Source organism: Lissotriton vulgaris, chromosome 9 (assembly GCF_964263255.1).
Source record: "Lissotriton vulgaris chromosome 9, aLisVul1.2, whole genome shotgun sequence".
In the NCBI taxonomy this organism is placed as follows: Eukaryota; Metazoa; Chordata; class Amphibia; order Caudata; family Salamandridae; genus Lissotriton; species Lissotriton vulgaris.
Window position 1 is genome coordinate 421,309,851 of NC_141697.1, and position 20,796 is coordinate 421,330,646.

A 20,796-nucleotide genomic window follows, 5' to 3' on the forward strand; every position below is an offset into this window, starting at 1 on the left:
AATGACTAAAAGTAATAGAAGTTTAAATTCCAGTCTGATGGTGAAGTCGGATATTAAATTCATATTTTGAAAATGCCACTTTTAGAAAGTTGCCATTTTCCTGCCTAAATCCTCTAGAAGCCCTTTCTGAGGTAACCCCCAACTATCCCCTGGAAGCCTTGGAGGTGTAAATTGCTCTCAGGAAATTGAACAAAAGGGCCTTAGTTGGGAGGAGGTGTGACCTACTCCTGACAGGATGATCTGGGGATTTGTGGTCACCAACTGTACAAGCTTCAAAGGAGCAGCCGCTTTTACCGGCAGATGTAACTCACACCTAGGCCTGTCCCATTTGTTGTCTAATTAGCCAGAGCGGCACCAAGTCAAGTGGGGGCTAGAATAGGCCCCAGAAATGGTTTTGCGGGGTGGGGCGAGGGGTTCCTCATTTCCCTAGACACACGTTAGGGGTTTGCCCATAGCTCTGACTGAAGAAAGGTTCTGAAAACTTGGATTTTGGACTGATGTATTGTTTAGTGCCAAACTTCCAGGAAATGAAAGTGGGAACGTATTCCTTATTAGTCAGGAAATCACCACCACCCGCAAGCTAGTGCCAGGCCTAACAGCGGCACCCCTGGCTACCTTCCTCAGGATACTGCTGGACACGTGGAAAATAGAGGAAATGCTGAACCTGCTGAATTAAACGGCTGGAGCTCAGGAGGTGGACAACGCCTGCTGTTTTACCTGTGGGGTGAAACTCAATGGATGGACCTACTCCCGCTTTAACCCAGGACAGAGAAGTAGACTGGTGTGGTTAGTTAGCTAGCCTCCTGTGAGTCCCAGTAACACAAAAGTTGCAAGGAGCCTACAACAAAGGAGAGCCCAGCTGACCCGTTCCAACTGGTTTTGCCCTGGACCCAGCAGATGGCTTCTGGGAGACTAACTCACCAGGTGGTGATTAAAAGGTCCTTGGCTGGTGTCTCCCCATCAAAATTGCTGAAGTGGACATTGTCGCATCCCCGGTCAGATTCAACTTGCTGGTTTGCCCTGTTGAAAATAGCTTGAGTTCCAGAAATGTTTCTATGTCCCATTGTGGAGGATTTTACTGGGACCGACGCCGAGCAGCACCCTGCAATTGTCAAGCCCTTCAACGTATTCAGCCGGCAGCCCATCCTGGTGGCGAGTAAAATCCTCCCCAAAAAAAGAGACAATGGGCCTGATTTCGATCTTGGCTGCCGGGGTTCTCCGTCACAACGGTGACAGATGACTTGGCTGCTCAAATATAAATCTCATTATATCCCATGGGATTTATATTTCGGCTGGCGGGATATCAGTCACCATTGTGACAGAGTAACCCGCCCGTTAAGATCTAAATCAGGCCCCAAGTCAAAAGATAAACTTTTCACCTTGAACGAACCTGATCCCAGTATCTGACCAGCACTTGATTGCAGCTGGCATTCACCTTTGACCTGGTCTAGTGCAGACAGATACCCGCGGTTGGTGCTTTGCGCATTTTGGTGCTAGACAACTCATAAACGCCTAAAAAATCATATCTCTAGTTTCCCAATACAATTTTTGTCATTTTAATGTTTTTGTTTATTAAAATGTATACTTATTTTTTAAGTTGGAGTGGGATTTTTAATGTATTGTGTTATCAATTTAGTAACTGTTTTGGTACTGAATAAAGTTTTACACGTGTTCCTTTGAGTCACGCCTGACTGCTCTGTGCTAAATACCCACAACTGAGCTAAGGTTTAAATTAAAGTAACTTATCCTATCTGGACCTGATACAGAATAGTGATATTATTACTTTGTGAAGATTCACAACCATTCTTAATAATGATCCACTTTCTCACATGGGTTTCCACTGTGGTATAATAATGTCAGCAAGCTGACCAGTTGCCAGAGAAAACTAATGAAAAGGACAGCAAGTGGCTTTTAGGGTCGAAAACAGTAACCTTTTGCAAATATGATCACTTGGAAAGCCTTATGCTTGATTGTGGTTGATTTACATTTTATTCTTCCTCAGTTTAGACCTTGACTTCAGCGCTTAGTATGTAAGGAGACTACTGCCTAAAGCCATGGTTTCCGAATACCAAGGCTGCCTAAGCTTCAGTGGCGGCCGGCATGGATGGGGCAAAGAAAGGGGGTAAATAAGAAATTAAAGTAAACTTCCTTCCTTCCCGTCCGCCGCGTCCGCCTCAATCTGTCTCTTCTCGTCGTCCCTTTGCTAGAACAGGAAGCACCCATGCTCCTCTGAGCCAATCACAGCCCTGCAATGCAGCATTGTAATTGGTTGGTACGCCTTGGATCGGCGCTCAGACAGGAACTGAGGCCTGGGCATGTTCTCCACCCAGGCTGTAATTCAGCCTGGGTAGAGAACTTGCTAAGTCTTTGCTCCCAGGCATCAGCAAGATAGCCGAAAAATATGTCAACCATCAACTCTCTGAATACCTCGAAACTAATGGTCTCCTGGAGCCGTCCCAGACGGGATTTAGTAGACAAAGAAGGGGGTTCCCCGAGGGTAGCTTTAGGATATAGGCAGGTAGTAGGGGGAGAAACCAATGTAAATAGAGAGAGAGAACACCCTGCCTTAGGATATAAAGGCCCTAGCCAAAGGGTCCAACAGATATATGTAAAGGGGTGATTCGCCTAGGGGTTGACAATACACATAACAATCACATGGTCAAATCAAAGATAGACTGTATAGTTCATGTTTAGAAATATATATATTTTTTTATTTTTAAGGATAACCGAGATATAAATATAACGTTTTTTTGTATCACATGTATATATAAGTCATAAATAAGACAGACATAGATAAGGGAACAACATGATTAGGGGAATTTTATCCTACCCAGTAACGGCCACACTTCACACACTCTATCTCTTTCACTTCAATCTCTACCCACTCTTTCTCATTTAGTATCATTCACCATTCATACTACATTCGTTCTTCTAGTCCTGGCGAGTACAACACAAGGATGGTTAAGCGTGTTGTATAAATCGGGGTGTTTAGTCCAGGGAGATGGTTTTGACTACGGGTCCTGATGTAATAAGGACAATAGCCGTATTCCTGGAGACACAAGCCGACGCGCGTTTCGGTGACAGGCCGGTGAGGCCGCACCTTCGTCAGGGCAAAGGGCAGTATACTGGGAGGGGGCACAGGTGTAAAAATCTGAAAGATAGAGAGCGAAAACAAATTTCATTTTACCTTTATATATATGCACGTGCTTTTCAGAGAATAATTCTGTGCTAACAACATATGTTCTTTGTGATTTAGTATGCAATAAAACATTTCAGACATCTATGAAATTACTGAGATTCAAGAAAATTGATTTTAACCATCTGATAAACATTGGAGTAACGGCTGGTGAGAGACTCGGACCCCCTACCTGCTCCGCGAACGCGCCAAAACTAATTTCCAGGCGCCAAAACCATTAAATGCATAGCGACGAACGCGCTTTAGCAGACCCCCTACCTGCTTCAAATATCGCCGAAATCAAATTTTTTAGGCGCCGGTAATTGAACTTTCCATAGCGAGGATAAGGAACAAACAATTTCCCTCGCCCTGCTAAAGCATTCAAATTCTCTCCAGAAAGCAACCTTCAACTAAAGTATCCAAATATCACCCTTGTCTGAAAATGCCTTGGCAAGTTTCAGGAAGCTCATCAGTCCTGATGATGATCTAAAGTTACATAGATCGAAACGCCGTCGACATACCCAAGGATTTTTACTCTCTCTATTGTATATAATTGTTTTTTAACCTTGTTTGTTGTTGTGTGACAGTCTGTTCACTTTGTTCACTTTTGTCACGTCCTGCACCATACTATTCACCTGAGCACCTGAAAATACAGTATAAGTACAAGTATTTATGTATATCCAAAAAAAGAAAAGATCAAAATAAATAACTTTTTCTACCTATACCTACAGCTTTTGCTCCCTACAAATGCGCTTTACAAATCTGTAAAATAAAATAAATAAATAAATGAAAGTTTGGCTAGCCCAAGACGGCCGGCCAAACATTCATGTGCACTTAGGGAGTGAAAACCACTCCTCCACTGCTCTGTCAGCAGGGCAGTTGCACCATGGCTCGCAAAGCTGCTGCGCCCGCAACAGGAAAAAGAAATTATGATAACATTGAGGTATTATCATTTTATCTTTCCCTATACTGCTAAAAAGCAGTGGGGCAACATTTCCCTGGCATAGCGGAGGAGCCGCCTCTGCTAAGCTTGATTCCACCTCAAAGACTCTTTCTTTCATCACCATGCACTTGCTTTCTCTTTATCTCACTCTTGCAGGTACATTTTAGTCTCTGCTCTCTACTTTTGTCACTGTTTACTTAGTTTTCTTCCTCTCTATTCTGCCCTTCTCTCTCTTGCTCAGGGTAAATTTCTTAATGATAACAAATAAGTCCCAAGGCACCAGCTGCAAACACCAGCTCAAATTTAGCACTGATGGCCCGACTGATTGACAAAGCAGTCTCAATCCCCATAGGGGAGGCACAGGCTTCCCAACTGGAGACTGATTCTTTGTAAGACTTCCAGCATTATGCTTGCTAATTTACTAACTCGAACTGTGTTCCAGGTGAATGTTCTGCTGGTAGACCATCTTCTGTTTTAATTTTTAGTGTTATATATATTTTTTATATTTTTTTCCACTGTAGTGAAAACCCCTTCTATTAAATGTTGAGTGGGGAAGTGGGTATTACGCATGGAAAAAACTGCAGTAAGGGAGGGTCCATGCCTGCAAAGTTCTGACTGTCGGTGCTCAGAACATTTCAGTGACCACCTCCTCCCCCAATAGAAACCTGTCCTTCAGCCTTTCCTGCCACTAGTCATCACTTACTCCTGCAGGATTCCCACAGGCGCATGTGGATTGTCACACAAAAATCCTTGCACCACAAAGCAGGATGTATAATTTGCATGCATAAATCTTGTTTGCTCATATCTTTAAATAACACCAAAGAGCATTAACAGTTACGTGAACCTGCCATTAACCTTACTTTTGTGCCGTCATTGATGAACACTTGAAAATATATAAAAGGACAAACTTTGGAAACAAAGTTTTAATGAGACTCCATACATCTTAATCAATGGCGTGCCTTATCTTGGAGGAGGACAGAGCAAGCGCTGGAAGCTGCATGCTGAATGGATTCGAGAGAGACCAGCTAATCCCATGCTGACGACTGCTGCTCTGCTGCATGGTAGGCGGTAATCCCCGCTAGAGCCGCTCAAAGGGATTATGGGGCTCGGAGGTCACGAAGAACCGGTGTCTCTTCCTAGTCTCGCTGCAAATACATCACCATTTCCTTTGCTTTTCACTGTTCCAAAAATGGTCAGTTACAAGGCATGCTGAGGCAAATGTGGAATTCGGACGTCAGGATTTACTAAATTTGCAGATTGTGTAATCCTTTTTTTTTACTAATATAGCCAATTTCCTTCCCACGTCCTTTCCCCCACAAAATACACAAATTATTAATACAAATATGATGTGAAGTAGTAGAGTTTGACATGAATGGGAATATATATTTTCAAAAACATTGTTTATTAGTTTAGTATTTACTTAATACAAAATCAGAGGGCCAATTTCACAATAAGCTCTTAGGAGGAAGTCACAGTTTGCAGTAGTCAACCTCTAAAATATACACATTCCTTCCCTCAACAGAATCCATCCTTCCACCCCAAAGAAAAGAGAATATGCCCATTGTTCTTACAAAAAACGTTATATGTCTCAGTTGGCATGGAAATCATATTTGTTGGGGTCCTTCTAAAAGATCCATTCTTCGTATTTAATTTGGACCTCCAGACGTGACAAAAGCTAATTAAAAAATGCAAAGATCTGAATCATAGGGTGCATTTGGGAGACCTGTGGCATATTGCTCTAAATTTCCCCAAAAACCAAGTACTTTCCCTTCATGTTGCTAATCCATGCCTGGGAATTTACTGTTCTGTCAAAAAAAGTGTGTTGTGCAAACAGTATGGCCTGCAAGCCCACTGTGTTTTGATCACCCTAAAAGTGTGGGGCACCCCTTGGAGAAGCGAATGAAGTACCCTGAGGTTGGACCCCGGTGGTGTTGACAGAAGCTGTGATAGGTCACCTGCTGCTAGTGAAATTAGAGGTGGTGTAAGAGACAAGGCCAGACTTATCCATGTCACCTAAGGTTTGAAAAGCACTGCTAGGGGAAGTTCCCAGTACATTTAATTGATGTGCTTGCGGAGTGTTCTCTGACAACAGTACCCCAAATTGTTTCCCAAACTAAATGTATAGTTTTCGAGGCATCATTTTGATTTATAAAACTATTTAAATTAGAGCTCCAACGCCCTTAGGAGCACATTGAGATTTAAAACTACTTGTAAAAGATTTTCTTACAGACCTCCAGATTTCATAGTGCTTCTATTGTGCAACAAAAATCCCATAGGCAGCGTGCATTAAATTATGTATAGGCGCGTTAGGGATCCCAACTCAGGGGGTTTAGTCTGAGCTGCAGGCAAGATGGTTGCCTTCATGCTTGCTCAAGTCGAAAACCGCGAAAAACGGTTTCTGGCATGGAAGGAAATTGGATTAAGTGTTCATTAGACTTCAAAATCATCCAGCATTTATGAGCAGAATATCCCCTTGTCCATGTGAATAAATCTCCCCAAATTAGTTACTGCACGATCTATGTAATTCTTGGCTTTATTGACCTTGGGAAAGGGAGTGTCTAGTTGAAATGTGCAAGGGTGCTGGGACTTTGTAGTAGTCCGTGTGGGTTGCAGGTCCTCGCTGTGGTTTTCTTAACCTCAACATGTCAGATTGTAATCAAGGAGAAGGAGCAATAGGTAGTAGTGGCACCACAGAAGATTAGTCGACATGAGGGGGGCTGATGCTGAAGAGTCAGATTGCATTGAGAGCCTCTGTAGGTCTTCTCTGGAGCTGATTTAGAATGGGTACCAAGATGCGCTCTGTAGGAGAGCAAGGGCCCACTGCCACACCTGCCCCGTCAATTATTATTATTTCTTTTTTATTGCCATGTGTTAATTTATACATAAACATATACTGAGATGTACAAATTGAGTCATATACATATATATCAATCATACAATTACCATATTTGCGATTTAAAAAAAGAAAAAGAACTAACAACCAAAACTGGTCAGCATGGTCGAATAGCAATTACGATAATATACAAAGCACAACAGTATAATCGCATCTGTAAATGTTACACCCAGGTGCGCACAGTATAGTTTCTTGATAATGTTAGCCCCACCCAATGCCTGAATATTTATGGAGGATAACCACCAACATCACTGTTCTGATCTCAAGGTTGAATTGGTACATTTCTAATCGACTATGTCTTTCTGGATACCTCTCTGCTAAGTACAGGCTCACTATATTCCTCAGTGCACGAAGTGCTATAATATTCTACAATATAACTAGGTCTAGTTTCCCATCCTGGTTGCGCTAGACAGATCATTAGTTGGAGGTTGCCTGAATGGGGGAGTGTCGCCGCTATGTGTCGTCTTCATCCCCTTTTGTGGAAGTATTATTGTTTGCCTAGAGTGTGCGAAGCCAGGTCAGAGTGGTCACCATATATATTTTGAACTTGACTGTGTCAGCATCAATTCCCAATATGTGGATTGCTGATTTTGGCAAAAGCTAATGTCTTGTGTCCAAAATGTAATAGAAGGTACACGTTTATCTCTTCAGTGTATTGCAACCCCCGTTTGGCCAATAAAATCAATAGTGTTTGTAGTTTCCTTTTCTCAAGTAGTGTGTCTTTGACATAACTAAGTAAGCCCAATGTGGGTGATGGGGGTTACATTAATGTCTAATATGGTGTTAATCCTGCTAAAATTGTCCGAGTATTTCATTATAAGTGGGCAGTGCCAAGCCATATGCAAAAAAAGTCGCCGTGTCAGCCCTACATCTCCAGCATGTGGCATCTGGTCTTAGTCCCCTGCGGTGCAGCTGGATCGGCGTCCTATAAAATGTGTGTAGAAATTTAAAATGAATTAAACGCAATTTGTAGTTAGGGGATAATGCTTGTAGCTGTCCACAGCAAAATGATCATCGTTCCTCTGTGACCTGAGAGTGTAGCTCCGTGTTAAAGTCCATCAACACCCTCGGTTTCTTTATCTGCGCAGAGGACTGCATTATATTATAGAGTCTAGTTATAAGTTTGCATTGTGATGGGTTCGTGAATATGTGCTCGAGGGCCTGTTGTCTGGATGGAGGGCACGGAAAGGTGTTGTGTGATTGTCGACAGGCATCCCTGATGCGATAGTATGCAAATAACTCCCAGGTATACCCACTGGTGCATCGGGCTGGGCCATACATTTTTCGGATGGGTAGAAATCTGAAAAAGTCACGTTGCCCATTTGTCTCAACATCTCCACCACCTCCCTGTCCTCCAGTATGGGTATCTAGGGATTGTATGCTAATGTTACCGAAGGGGCGTAAGGTCTTCAGTTTCATCCTTTGAGTCAACCCCCTCCAAGCCCAGTGCATCATTGCATTAGTATTTATTTCCTCCCTGGGGCTTTTGTAGTGCTGGTACAGGGCAGCAGTGAGAGGGGATGGCGACGCACGATCCAGCTCAACTGCCACATGGGGCTGAAATGGTGTGGGGTGTCTTCCCCGTCAAGTATTAATGAGTAAATTCTCTTTGGTGTCTAAGAAAGAGCTGATTTTTGTGGCTGATCGGAGATTCATCAAATCTGAAGAAAAGTAGCAGTTGATTCCTGAATACGAGTCAGACGTTGTTGTGCATAAAAAATGAGCCAAGCACCCAAAAGAGCAAGAAAATATGAAGCTATCCTAGATGATCATGCCTTTCAAAATGTGGGTTGTGTTGATTTCAGAGTATTCTCCCCCAAGTGCTTCCTCACCTCTAAACAGAATGCTTAAGGAATGGAACCAGAAAACTGAAAAAAATAAACAAGAGATTAGTTAAAAAAAAAAAACTTGAGAGTTTGCCCAAAAAATGATTGTCTTATTTACAAAAGAGCGACCAGTTCTCTCCTTTGATGGAGGATGCCTTGGTCAGCATACAACTGACACCCTCAAAACTACACCCATCTCCTGGTGAAGTAACTTGATTCCTAAATGTTTGTGATTAATTGGCTTACAAAGATTTGGGTATATGCTAATATTACACAATTATCCCGAAGTATTTCAAGCAACATGCAGGTCTTTATGTCAACCTATGCAGTGTAAACCAATGTACAAACCATCCATAGCGCTTTTCATTAGAGGGGAGCATACAGAGTGTAAAGAATGGGTAGGGGAGACAGGTTTATGCCAGACAGCAGGTTACAGTAAGAAGGACATGGGGTTTGGGATAGGCTGTAAGTAGAGTGACAGCAAGGGTGGGGACTAGATAGCAAACTGGGTTGGTAGCAGCAGTGGGCAATGATGTGCCCCGGGTATCCGATAAATCCCGTACACTGTGACTGTTTTCTGAAACAAAAAAGCGCTGGCACCTGGAAGGCTTGAACTGGGGTTGAATTTCAGTTGAAAACTCAGAATTTCAGTTAAAAACCCTCATAGATTAGCAGGAAAAGTCCTGGCATTTGGCATTTGCCTTCTTGCACCTCCTAGATTACAAGTTGGCTCTGTTAATGCTGCATGTCTTACAAGGGCCACTTGATTGTGATTGGCAGAAATGATAGGGTGCTATTGCTAATTGACTTACGTATGATGCACAAGTCCTGAAGGAGATTTGTGCAGGCAGTGCGAGACTGTGAAGCACTCTCAGGGCATTAGTAATCTATTGAATTTCAGGCGACCTTTGATAAAGCGGAGGACTGTGTGAAGAACTTCATTCAAGGGTGTCTTATGGATCTAGAGGATTCACACAAGTAGAGTGTTGGTGCCTTCAAAGACCAGCACACTATCAGCTGTTAAGATGTTGCCTACTGTTGAGTGTGCCTTCTCTTTGTGAATTTGGGACTGTTAATGTCATGCTGTCTTGTGTTTGTGTGCATTGTGCATCTTTCAGCTGAAGTTGGAGTGAATTAATAAAAGGTAAGAGATTTGGCACTTTTGACAAGGGGCAGATGTCCAGATTCTTCTCATCAAGCTATTCCTGCATCTGATAATACATTATGGCATTGGCAATACAGACAAAATGTCTTGGTCAGATTAATATTTAGCTTGAATTGTTGCTGGACCATTTTTCTGGTGGCTGTATTGTAGCTAGATGAGATCTTCAGTTGTAGTTGAAGGAGCTCATCTACAAAAGTTTCCTATTAGAACCATTGCAGGGTGATGCCACCAAAGCCATTCAGGAAGTGAGGGTGTCTAGCAGAACTTGATATTGGACAGTGTGAAAGACTGCAGTGATCAAGAAGGAAGAGAAGACAGAGGCTGCCATTTTCTTTGACTGAAGAGCTTCAGTTATCACTTGGATGATCCCTGTGTCCATGCTGTAATGTTGCCTAATGCCAGTTTCCAAGCCCTACAGAAGGCTGTTGCTCTTGATCTGCCACGCAAGGTCTTTACAATGTCGTTCTCGATATGTTTTCCAAGTAATAGTAGATGTATAATTAGACCATTGTTAGCAAGGTTATTCGAATCCTGGTTTTACTTGTAGAGGAGTAGTAGGGTCTCGCTGGTCTTGAAAGCATCTGAGAAAGTGTTGTTCATAAGGAATACATTTAGGATGTTTAGTAACAGTGTCAGCGTTTCCCTGGATATCACCTCCTTGACTGTTGACACAATGCTTTTGTTTTCGTAAGTTACGTCTTTGAGGACCTGGAGCAGGCATTCCATATGGTCTGTGCACAGGATGTGGCAGGTCATCCATTTGGGTATGTTGTACGGTGGAATCACCATCTAGGGAGCTTTTGTGCAATCAGTGTACTGTTGCATCTTGTTTATCTTGTCTTTGAAGGAGTTGTTTAAGGCTGACCACCTCTCTGTGTAGTGAATGATTTGGGGTCTACTTGAAATATTTATGTAGCATCTGAGGGTGTTAAAGAACCCACTGTGCCTTATTGAAGCCTTGCTGATGACATTTATATGGGAGGCAACTTTAGCAACTGTGATGAGCGGACTCTTGGTGGCCCAGATTTGTTTCAAGGAGGTTGTGATGTTTCATATTTAATCATGCCTCATTTCTTTTCCTGGTGTCAGATGGTACTCTTGACCTACTAGATGAAACAAGGTTTGCCTTTAATGCAGTGGGGTTTTATCAGTGTATGGCCATCTGCTTTTGTATGGAGAGCTCTTTTGTAGTCTTGTAAAAGGATTACAACGTATGCGTTGAGTCAGATGTGACTGCCAGGCTAATATGGCTTTGCTTGAATTCAGTGAGTTTTTGAGGTGTAGGTCTTATCACAGTTGATGGTAGCTTGGCCTGCCAGTCAAAATGCAGAGGGGCTGGAGATGATGCTGGGTGTACATGTTCAAATGAGCTCCAGTATGTTTCCCTTATCCGGGGATGGATATGTGATGAGCGGTGCCATGTTGGTGATGGCTACCAGATATTGAAGTCATCCTTAATGCTTTTGTAGCTATGTTGCCTAGAAGTTTTAAGAAAATTGTCGGCAGTGTTGAATAATACAAGAGGAGCTTGAAAGAGATGAATGCAGGTTGCCGTTTAAATGTTCAGGTCCACAATGTTCGAATGATAACAGAAACACCTTTTTCAGGACAATTCGATAGGTCAGTGTTCCAAACCAAGTAGTCTTTAGTGACCAAAACATGAAAATGTGAGTGATAGTCAAGGGGGTCAACGTTTCTCTAATAAAGATGCCAGTTTAGTTATTGACTGTGTTGATGTCAGCAGTGGTGGCGGGTGTACTGTGGGTGGCGTTGGAGAAATGTTGGTGTCAATAAAGCACCATATTTGATTGTTCTGTTAAAAGAAAAGGATTATAAAAATAATACTCTCGTGTTGATACAAAAGTGCCTACTTACGTTGTAGGACTTTTCCTGCATATTATTTCTTTGAGGTTACCTTGGAAACAGGAAATAAAGCTAGACTGCTAGGGTCAATAGCACAATTCAGTTTATTCCATAAAGAAATCTGTAGCTGTTTTTGGACTCTGACTCAGCTGAAACCCTGCTGGATCGCTGCAGCAAAAAAGATGCTGTACAACAATTGAGGCCCTGCAAAAGATGATTGATGAACCGATGAAAGAAAATGTGACAAAAGAGCTTCGCTGGCACAGACGTTTTCAAACGAATAATTCCCATGTTACTTGAAGTTCTGCATGAGATCTGGTCTTGTCTGTCTCCTCACTGCATTTAACTTTCAAATCATCGAAGCAGGAAGTTGTGTTGTAAAGTTGTATTTACACTATGTGTTCTATAGCTATGTGGTCTGCTTTTACACAATTATTGTGGATGTGGTGGGAAGTGGTCTCTGGTGATTTATAGAATGTACTTTTGTCAGAATTTCGACACAAGGTTATTAGTCAAAGACAGCGCCACTGGAATTATAAGGCACAGGAGTGCCAAATTATGCAGCAGGGGGGGGGGGGGGTGTTAATAAAATATGCAGCTTCAAGGGGCAGATTTTGCAGCGAAATGGGGCACTTTTCATGATAGTATGACTTCATTATTCGTTATTTTTACTCTATAGCCCCGTGCAAGGGTTTCATCTGAATACCAGTTTAACACCCACATACAGCAATAAGCAACAGGAAGGTGACTGTCAACCTTTGCGAAGGGCCTTCCACTGCGTGACAAATCGTGTCCCTACATTTTTGTTTTTGGTACTTGATCTGTTTGAGCTAATAGCAACATTTTGTTTGCCAGGATGTGCAGGTTATGCAGTAGATGATGGATTATGTGGCAAACACATAATTTTGCAGAAAATGCAGCAGCCGTAAAATCGCATAATTTCAGTGTTACTGTTTATAGATTTGGGAACTACAAATCTAATAAAGATTCATATCCTTGAAGCGAAGGTTGCTAGATTGCCAAAATCAATGATGATACCTTATTCAGAGAATTCTTTGCAGATAGCCTGGCTTGCTCTTGCACCCTTGCCACCGGCTACATTTACATCTGATTGATTATCTTTTCCCAGCTAGTTGCAAATTTGAAAGATCTGTCCATGAGGGTGAAAGCAAGTTACTTCACCAAAGTAACACAGGATGGATTTACAGACCAATCCTGCCTCTCTTGATTCTACTTTGGTACTCTGATTTTCATTACTTAAGCTATACTTATTCTGAACTAAGGTAGAGTTCTTATGTACTCTGTATACACAAAAATGCCCCGGCAGGTCCATCCTTTACCAGCGCATACATTGGGGTTATCATAAGCCCATTAAGAGCTTCTACAATTTATTCATTAACGTTCACATTTCTCTTTGCTTTGTAAATGTGTCCATTTGCATTGTTTACTATTTCCAAAGAAAATCGATCACTTTGATAGATTACATTTAAAAAAAAACAACACGGGTCAGGGATTTTGGTTAAATCTAATTTTTATAGTTTGATTGTTTTTTTTCTCCTGCACCTGGAGTAAGGAGCACCAAATATATTTCAGTAGATTTTGTTTGAAAATGCAGAGTTCAATGATAAATTTAATTCGATGTGATCCCTCCTTTTCTCCACACCCTCTTTTTTTTTTAGTTAATAGGAGCAGCGGTGGATGTCACGGATCGAGGGAAGGCAGAGGGCGAGTAAAGGGAAAAAAAATTACCTGAACTCCTTGCTGCTCTTCGTCATCCCTCCGCTCCGCAGGAACCAGGAAGTTCACTCAGGCTCCCCTGACCAGTCACAATGTTGCAATGCAGCGTTGTGATTGGTCTGAGTGCCGTGGTTCAGTGCTCAGTCAGGGAATAGGAACCTGGGTATGTTCTCTATGCTGGCAGTAATGCAGTCTGCATGGAGAACATGCAAAGGGAAGGGTGCCACTACTCCTCCGTTGCTCGGAGAGCAGAGCATAACCGCCCACTCCGCCCATCAAGCTGCAGCAGGAACAAATAAAATGATAATAACAACCAGTTATTATAATTTCATTTTTCCTTTAGTTTCACTGCCGAAACCAGTGGGGCGATGCTCCTCCGCCTTAGCGGAGAAGCCACCACTGAATAGGAGGACTCTGGTCCCTTATTGGGCCTAGGAGAGTGTTTCTCAAGCCCTTTAGATTGGATCCCAGGGGAAGCCTCTGAAGGGACGTCCAGTGCGAAAAGATTAACCTGTGATAAATGAAACCATGATGATCAAAATGGACCAAGTGGGATCAGACACTATCAATCTTCAGCAATTAAAGAAACCTGTGTTTGTTGAATTGGAATCTAACTAGATGGTGCTTTGAAAGATCCTACAAAGAGCACCTTAATTATTAGTGTTACTTTTCTCTTCATAATTAACTAATCAAGTCTGGTCTTTTGAGCCAGTCAAATAGCAAAACAATGTGGTATTACAAATTTGCAGTAATGTATTATATATACTTCTAACTTTTTCACATCAAAGTGAAAGTTTGAGGCAGTGTTCCTATAGGAAATACATGTGTATTGGGTTTTGAAAATGTTTCTATTAAACATTTTTTGTAAGTTAAAGCCTTTTCTCAATTTTTGTTTCAGGTTTTTAAGGACAACTGTTGTAAGCGAGAGGTCCTTGCCCTCCAAATGTATTGCCGAAATGAAAACCGTGGCTGCAAAGAGCAAATAACACTGGGTAATCTTATGGTAAGCTCTCAGAAGTGGTTCTTTGGAGATGCAATTGTTCGTTGTTGAATTTTTAAAAAAAATACTGCAGGAGTTGAGTGTATCAACGTGAAGGTAATGTCTGGTTGCTTCTCGGAAGACAGCATGTTATAGCCTCTGGGTCACTGACTGGAAGACACTGGAAACTCTAGTTAAGGTCTTAGTGCGTTTTCAAACAATGAATTTGAGACTCAAGTGGGCATCTCAGTGTGTTGATATGGATAGCCACCTTAAAAGGTGGTGGAAACCAAAGTTGTGAAATGCAACAAAATAAAGGAACATATAAAGCAAAAAGCAAAAACTGAAGAAAACCATCCTGCCAATACAAAAACGGAAGTATCACCAGAATTGAGAAAGTGAAACTTTTTGAGTTCATTTCATTTGTAATCGCTATAGGGAACTTAAACTTTACTTGAACTTCAATTTTACTTGTACTTTACTTTCTCTTGTAGCCACTCTCCAATTACTTTGTAGTTTGATAGTCAGCTTTTTTTTTTCTTTCAGGCAACAGTTTTCAGTTGGTGATCACCTCTCTTTTTTAGTTTCATATTGAATTGCTGGTTAATGTACAGAGCGAACAAGTTACTTGTTTTGCAGCACCTTCCAGTATGCACCAGTAAAAATGTTTCACTGCAATTGACGCAGCTGGAAACAAAGTGATACTTGATTTTTCTGGTATTTCCTTTCAGTATTTGTGTGCTGCTACCGTCAGTACATAAGTGCGGAACACTCTTACATACTATTTGTTTCAGTCTTAAACCCATTGATGGTGTCACTTATTTTCAGTGACTAGCTTAGCTTTACATTTATGACTGTGTCTGTAAAGGATGTTTTAACGTTCACGTCTTATAACAACTATCTTCCGATCGTACTGCTCTCCTTTTTTCTTTTCTTTTACAAGACTTAAATAATGATTTTATGATGACTTACTGAATGCTCACACTTTTAAAACACCATACCTCTGCTGGGGATCTTTGAAAAACACAGTTTCTGTGCCTTCCGCTGTAACAGCTCTGCTCACCTCCCTTGAAGTAAGTTGATGTCACAGATTGATATGTATCTGCCTCCTTTGATCATATTGTTTCACATTTTCTGATTGGTGGATCTCCGTGTAACCTGTTTTGTTATCCCCTAAAAATCCGGTGAAGTCTCAGGACGTTCTCCAAAAGTTCTTCTTCCTAGCACACTCTTATCCCCAAAACAAAAAATTGAAGAGGGCTGTTCATACACTGCGAGCTCCTTCTGAGCTGCAGTTACACTCCTATTTCGTTTTTCAGGGTGGCAACACTGTTTTCTTCAGAGCTGTCACTCTTTTAATATAAAACTATGATAACAAAATATTTGCGGGTTCCGTTACCACTTTTTGACTTCAGGCTGGTCCATCTTACTCCTCCATGACTTTCCACTAATACCGCTTGACGTTCATGCGTGTAATCTGACCTTAGGCTTGTGCTCTGCTGTGATTGCAGGCAGTGTGGGAAGAGCTTTCGTCACTGACAGAAGTTCTTCTTGATGCTTTGGGATAATAGGGTTCAGAAGTGTTGGTCCCTGGAATCTGCTAGCTTCTGTGCGCTTCTGTTGCCTCGGAGATCAAAATTGCCGTAAACTTGGTAACTCTGACTACTATCTGTAACTTCTCTGTAGCAATTTTTCGAAGGCTCCACTGTCGATTAATAAGGTGGCGCTCCTAAAGACCCTCGGTGTGCCTCAGGCTGCGCTGCCTGTCTCCCCAGCAGAAGCTTTGTTGTCAGTTTTTCAGCAGGTGCAGTGGTTTTAGGATGCAGGTATGTGTTGGGTTCAAAGCACTAGCTGCTCCTTTCTCAGATGCTAACTATCCCCAATTGGAGCTACCTTCAACTACCCAGTTTTGGGGAAATTAACCCATTCTCCTTGCCTGCACTGGGGCCCATGGTACCCGTGCTACGCAGTCTGATGTCAGAGTGGCTCCTCTTCCACAGGAGTCAAGTGCATTCTATCCTGCAGTATGTTTTCATGCATATGAATTTGCCTCCCCTGCAATTTCTTCACATCTGTTGTTTGCATTCAGGCCCACCAACTCAGTGCATGAGTATGCTGCCCAGATGGGAAATAAGAACCACCATCCCTGAAGGCGGATGTTTAAATGTTGGGGAATACCTTAGTGACATCATTAAGATGTCCCCAATCCTGCTAAAGGCATGTCCCATTCTTTTTCTTTGAAATTTGTCTGGTTTATAAATGTATTCCATATTTGCTCTCCTCTACAAATCCTATTTTATTAAACACTTTACCCAGTGATCTCTGAGTGGTCATTACAAAACATGGAACGAGGATTCAGGATTTCAACGGGCATGCTGCCACACAGACGTATAAGTCACTCAGCATTCGTTTGTGTGTAATACTGAAGACCTGTGTGAGATTGACCCTCAATAAATTATTTTTTAAATGGACTAATTTCGCTCAAATATGTCCTGTTTAAAACAAGACTCAACTTTAATGAGTGGTGTATTTACCTAAATAATATTCTGCCTATATTTGCGTAAATGGTTCCAGCCCAAAGTAGTGTCATTCTATATCTGCCTGAACTCCTTTTCAAATTGTCCATTAAAGGAAAAAGGGAAGGCGATTCTGCTATTTATACATTGAATGGTTTATTTTAAAACACCAACGTAAAGACAGGGCTGAGACGACATGCGTAGTGAATGAGGTGAGCTGCTGCCACTTCCCATTGAATTCACTGGTCACACTTTAAATTGTAGGTACATTTTTAGAGGTTTTAATCTTAAGCCTCTTTTTGGTACAATTGAATTGTGTCGAAGAAATCTGGTCACATACCTACACAAAGTCTGAACATTTTTCTTGCTAAGTGAAAAACAATCTGTTTCACTGAAATGGACGACAAGAGGATCTTCAAGCCCCCAGGAAACGTACACCCTAAAACACACACATGATACATTTATACCTCTTCAAGCACAAGGCTCCAATGAAGAGCTTATGACGAAACTGAAAGGAAGGAGGCTCTGCATGTGCAGAGGCAAAAAGGGGGATAGTACACATTTGACTTTCGAAATGATATAAAAATGGAAACTTTTAGTGCTAAGAAAACTACTTGGGAATTTCTCACCTACAATACCAGCCATGAGTGTGAAGCTTTACATTTTGAAGGCTCCGCAGCTCATTATCATGTGGAACATTAACACGAAATTGGCAATGGCTACCATAATTATGATAAGGCAAAATACAAATAAAAACAAGGATGCGTAAGCAGATGAAATCTTTATCAATATGATTGGCCATCGGTGCCTTGCTACCCGTCAAACATTTCCAGATTGACATGGAACTGAGTTTTTTAAGTCTTCTTCTTGGATCATCGTTATTTGCTGCCAGTTGATTGTCAGGAACATAACATTAGTCCATTTTGTCAACCTGTAGCCTACCCCCAGCGGCTGCCTCGCTGTCACCTGGATGGATGGGCTTGCTTTTCAAACTGGCCTTCTGCCACTGCAGGTGTTCTCATCAGCACGTTGGACTGGTAGCCCAGCTTTGCGTCAATCTTTTAACATGCATCTTACTGTGTTGTCTCTTGTGATGCAAAAGACAACCCTTCACCCTTGCTGTACTTTACTTTACCTGTCTGGAACCTCTTCCTCATCCTTTTATATCAAGTAATGATTGGCGAGTAATTCTAATCACACAGAAGCTTTGAGTGTGCCAGAAGGCCTCAGCTTTTTGCAACCTTTAAGATTTCATTCTCTGTGAGCTTAGTGGCTTTAATGCAGTAAGGACGACTATTGCAGGAGGCTCTGTAGTGCTTAACAGCCCTTTAAATATGTGTACAAGTGCCTAATTTTCTTTTCCTTCATATCAAGTAGAGTAAACAATCAAGCGCTAGGAGAATCACTTCACAGGCTTAGTCATTGCACTGTGTTGCATAATTTTGTATGACTACTTCAAGGTACAAGGGTCAGGTGATATAGGCGGAATGTACTATCATCATTTTTTTCTGCATATGGATAATGCAGGATGAGAATATATACCTTTACGATTTGGACTCATGTCTTCTCAAAACAAATGCAGATATTTAAGTGAGCCTCACACTTGAGTAAATTGTTCAGGGGGTGAGGTAATCTGCATTAGGCAGGCTCCTACATAGGCTGTCTCATGACCCTAGTCTATTGGTGTGTAGCTACCAATGGGGTAGCTGGTGCACTGGCACCAGGGCCCAAAGGCCATAGGCTCCCAGTGAACTCAGTTTAATATTGCTTTTTACTGGCTGTCCAGCAGGAAGTGGGCCCATTTGGTTTGCTTTCAGCTAAGCCTGTGGCACGCATGCTGTGCCGCTGCTGGTCCATAGCTTGAGTCAGAGGCAGGCATGGTTGACCGGCCTCTAATTCGAGGTTATAGATACAAATAATTTGTTAAAAAGGCAGGATTACATGTTCTATCCCCACCCCCCATCTTCACACAGTTAGCCTTCATATTTTTACACCTGTCTTATGAATCTGTCGAACCCTCCTGATTCTTCCCAAATGCTTATTTCTTGACATTAAATCCCTTTCTTTCCCGGACCATTCTGTTTGGGTTAACCTTAGACCACATATTATTTTTCCTCATAACCACAGAAAGTCTCTCACCAGCCACACTGTTTCGCCTACTCCTGTGCAACCATTACTTTTGTGCAGTACTTCTCTACAAATCATGCTATTACCAGTGGCCTTCCTCCGGCGGGCTTAGATGCTTGTTATCCATGTATTCAATTTAATTCTCTCTACGGTTATGTAAAGAAAATGATGCTGCTCACTAATCTAATAACATTTGTAGAACTCTCTAAGCTCTGTGTAGTGGAAGAAACAATATCTATTAGAAATTGAATTTAACATTTCTTGCTCAATATTCAATACATCCAATTTACTGATCCGCTGTGCTTTTTTTTTTTTTTGGCATACCATTATTATGTAGGGGTGCCATTCCACTCGGATGTGGCAATCTAATTCTCTTAAGTCCATGAATATTCTAATCAAACCATCAGATATCCTAAAAAGCAACATTAGTGTAAGCCAGAAATAAATATCTGGCCACTTTCAATACAGATAAATGACATTTCCCAGGCATGTCGAAGACCTGTTTGAGTACATACATATGTTTCGATCACATTTACATACTCTTTATTACCTATGGTTGCCACAATCCCCTCGTTGGTGTGAAAGTTTAAGATTAAGGATGCATATCACAATATAACATTAGTACTTCGAGGCACAATTAGGATCTGCATTACCTAACTCTTGTCCTTTTAGTCACAGAAAGTTAAATATTGTGTACTTGTAATGTTTCATTCTCTAGAAAGCTTCCTTTCTTGTTTTTGAAGCATCCAACCTGTGAGCTGAATACATTTCTAAATAATTATGCCACAACACTTGGCTTGCTCCTTTGGTGAGGTTTCCAGGTCATCTTTAACCATTTCTGAAATTATTTTCACTCAAAGGCCTCTTGCACTTTCACTGTGAGGTCGGGAGACTCATACCTCAATTTCCTACTCTAAATATGGATTTATGAATCAGCTTTTGGAATTTTGTTTTTCACCTTGTTGGTCTTCTTTTTCCAGGGATTTCTGATTTTCTTCTGCCTTTGTGATACTCCTCCAGTTTACTATGGCCCTATTGATTTAATGATTACAGGTTACCAAAAGGAGAAACAAGAGCATAGGATATATGTTTTAACCTGTTGTATTGTTCATCTTACAGGTCCATCTAAAAAGTGACTGCCAGTTTGAAGAACTCTCATGTCCTCGCGCAGACTGCAAAGAAAAGGTGCTCAGGAAAGACTTGTCAGACCACATTGAAAAGACCTGCAAATATCGTGAGACGACGTGTAAATACTGCAAATGTCAAGTTCCAATTATTGAATTACAGGTAGCGTTGAATCACTTAATTTGACTGGTTTCAGAGGAGTTTTGTTTAAATTATACAATTAAATTTTGGATGGACTCGACCTACTTAAAACCTCTAAATGTAGGATTTGAGAAGTGTGGTTGAGAAGGGCATGCGTGACTGGAGAACCTGAGCATTTCAAGGCAGATCTTTACTATCAAAGTAACTGCCCCATTTTCATTGATTTAGAGAGCAATCAGAGGGAACGTTTAGGAACAAGTACTTCTTCTCTCGAGGATCAGTTGTTGATGGCGTTGGGTGTCTTTC

General features: G+C 41.6%; 1 protein-coding gene across 2 annotated transcripts in view; it reads left to right on the forward strand.

Moving 5' to 3' along the window:
• TRAF3 (TNF receptor associated factor 3) overlaps window positions 1-20,796 on the forward strand; it is a 557,290-nt gene that overhangs the window by 397,838 nt on the left and 138,656 nt on the right. For both annotated transcript variants that reach the window (XM_086937838.1, XM_086937839.1), the window contains exons 4-5: window positions 14,501-14,605; window positions 20,344-20,511. In XM_086937838.1, the coding sequence (XP_086793964.1) occupies window positions 14,501-14,605; window positions 20,344-20,511 (273 nt within the window). The remainder of the gene's footprint in view (window positions 1-14,500; window positions 14,606-20,343; window positions 20,512-20,796) is intronic.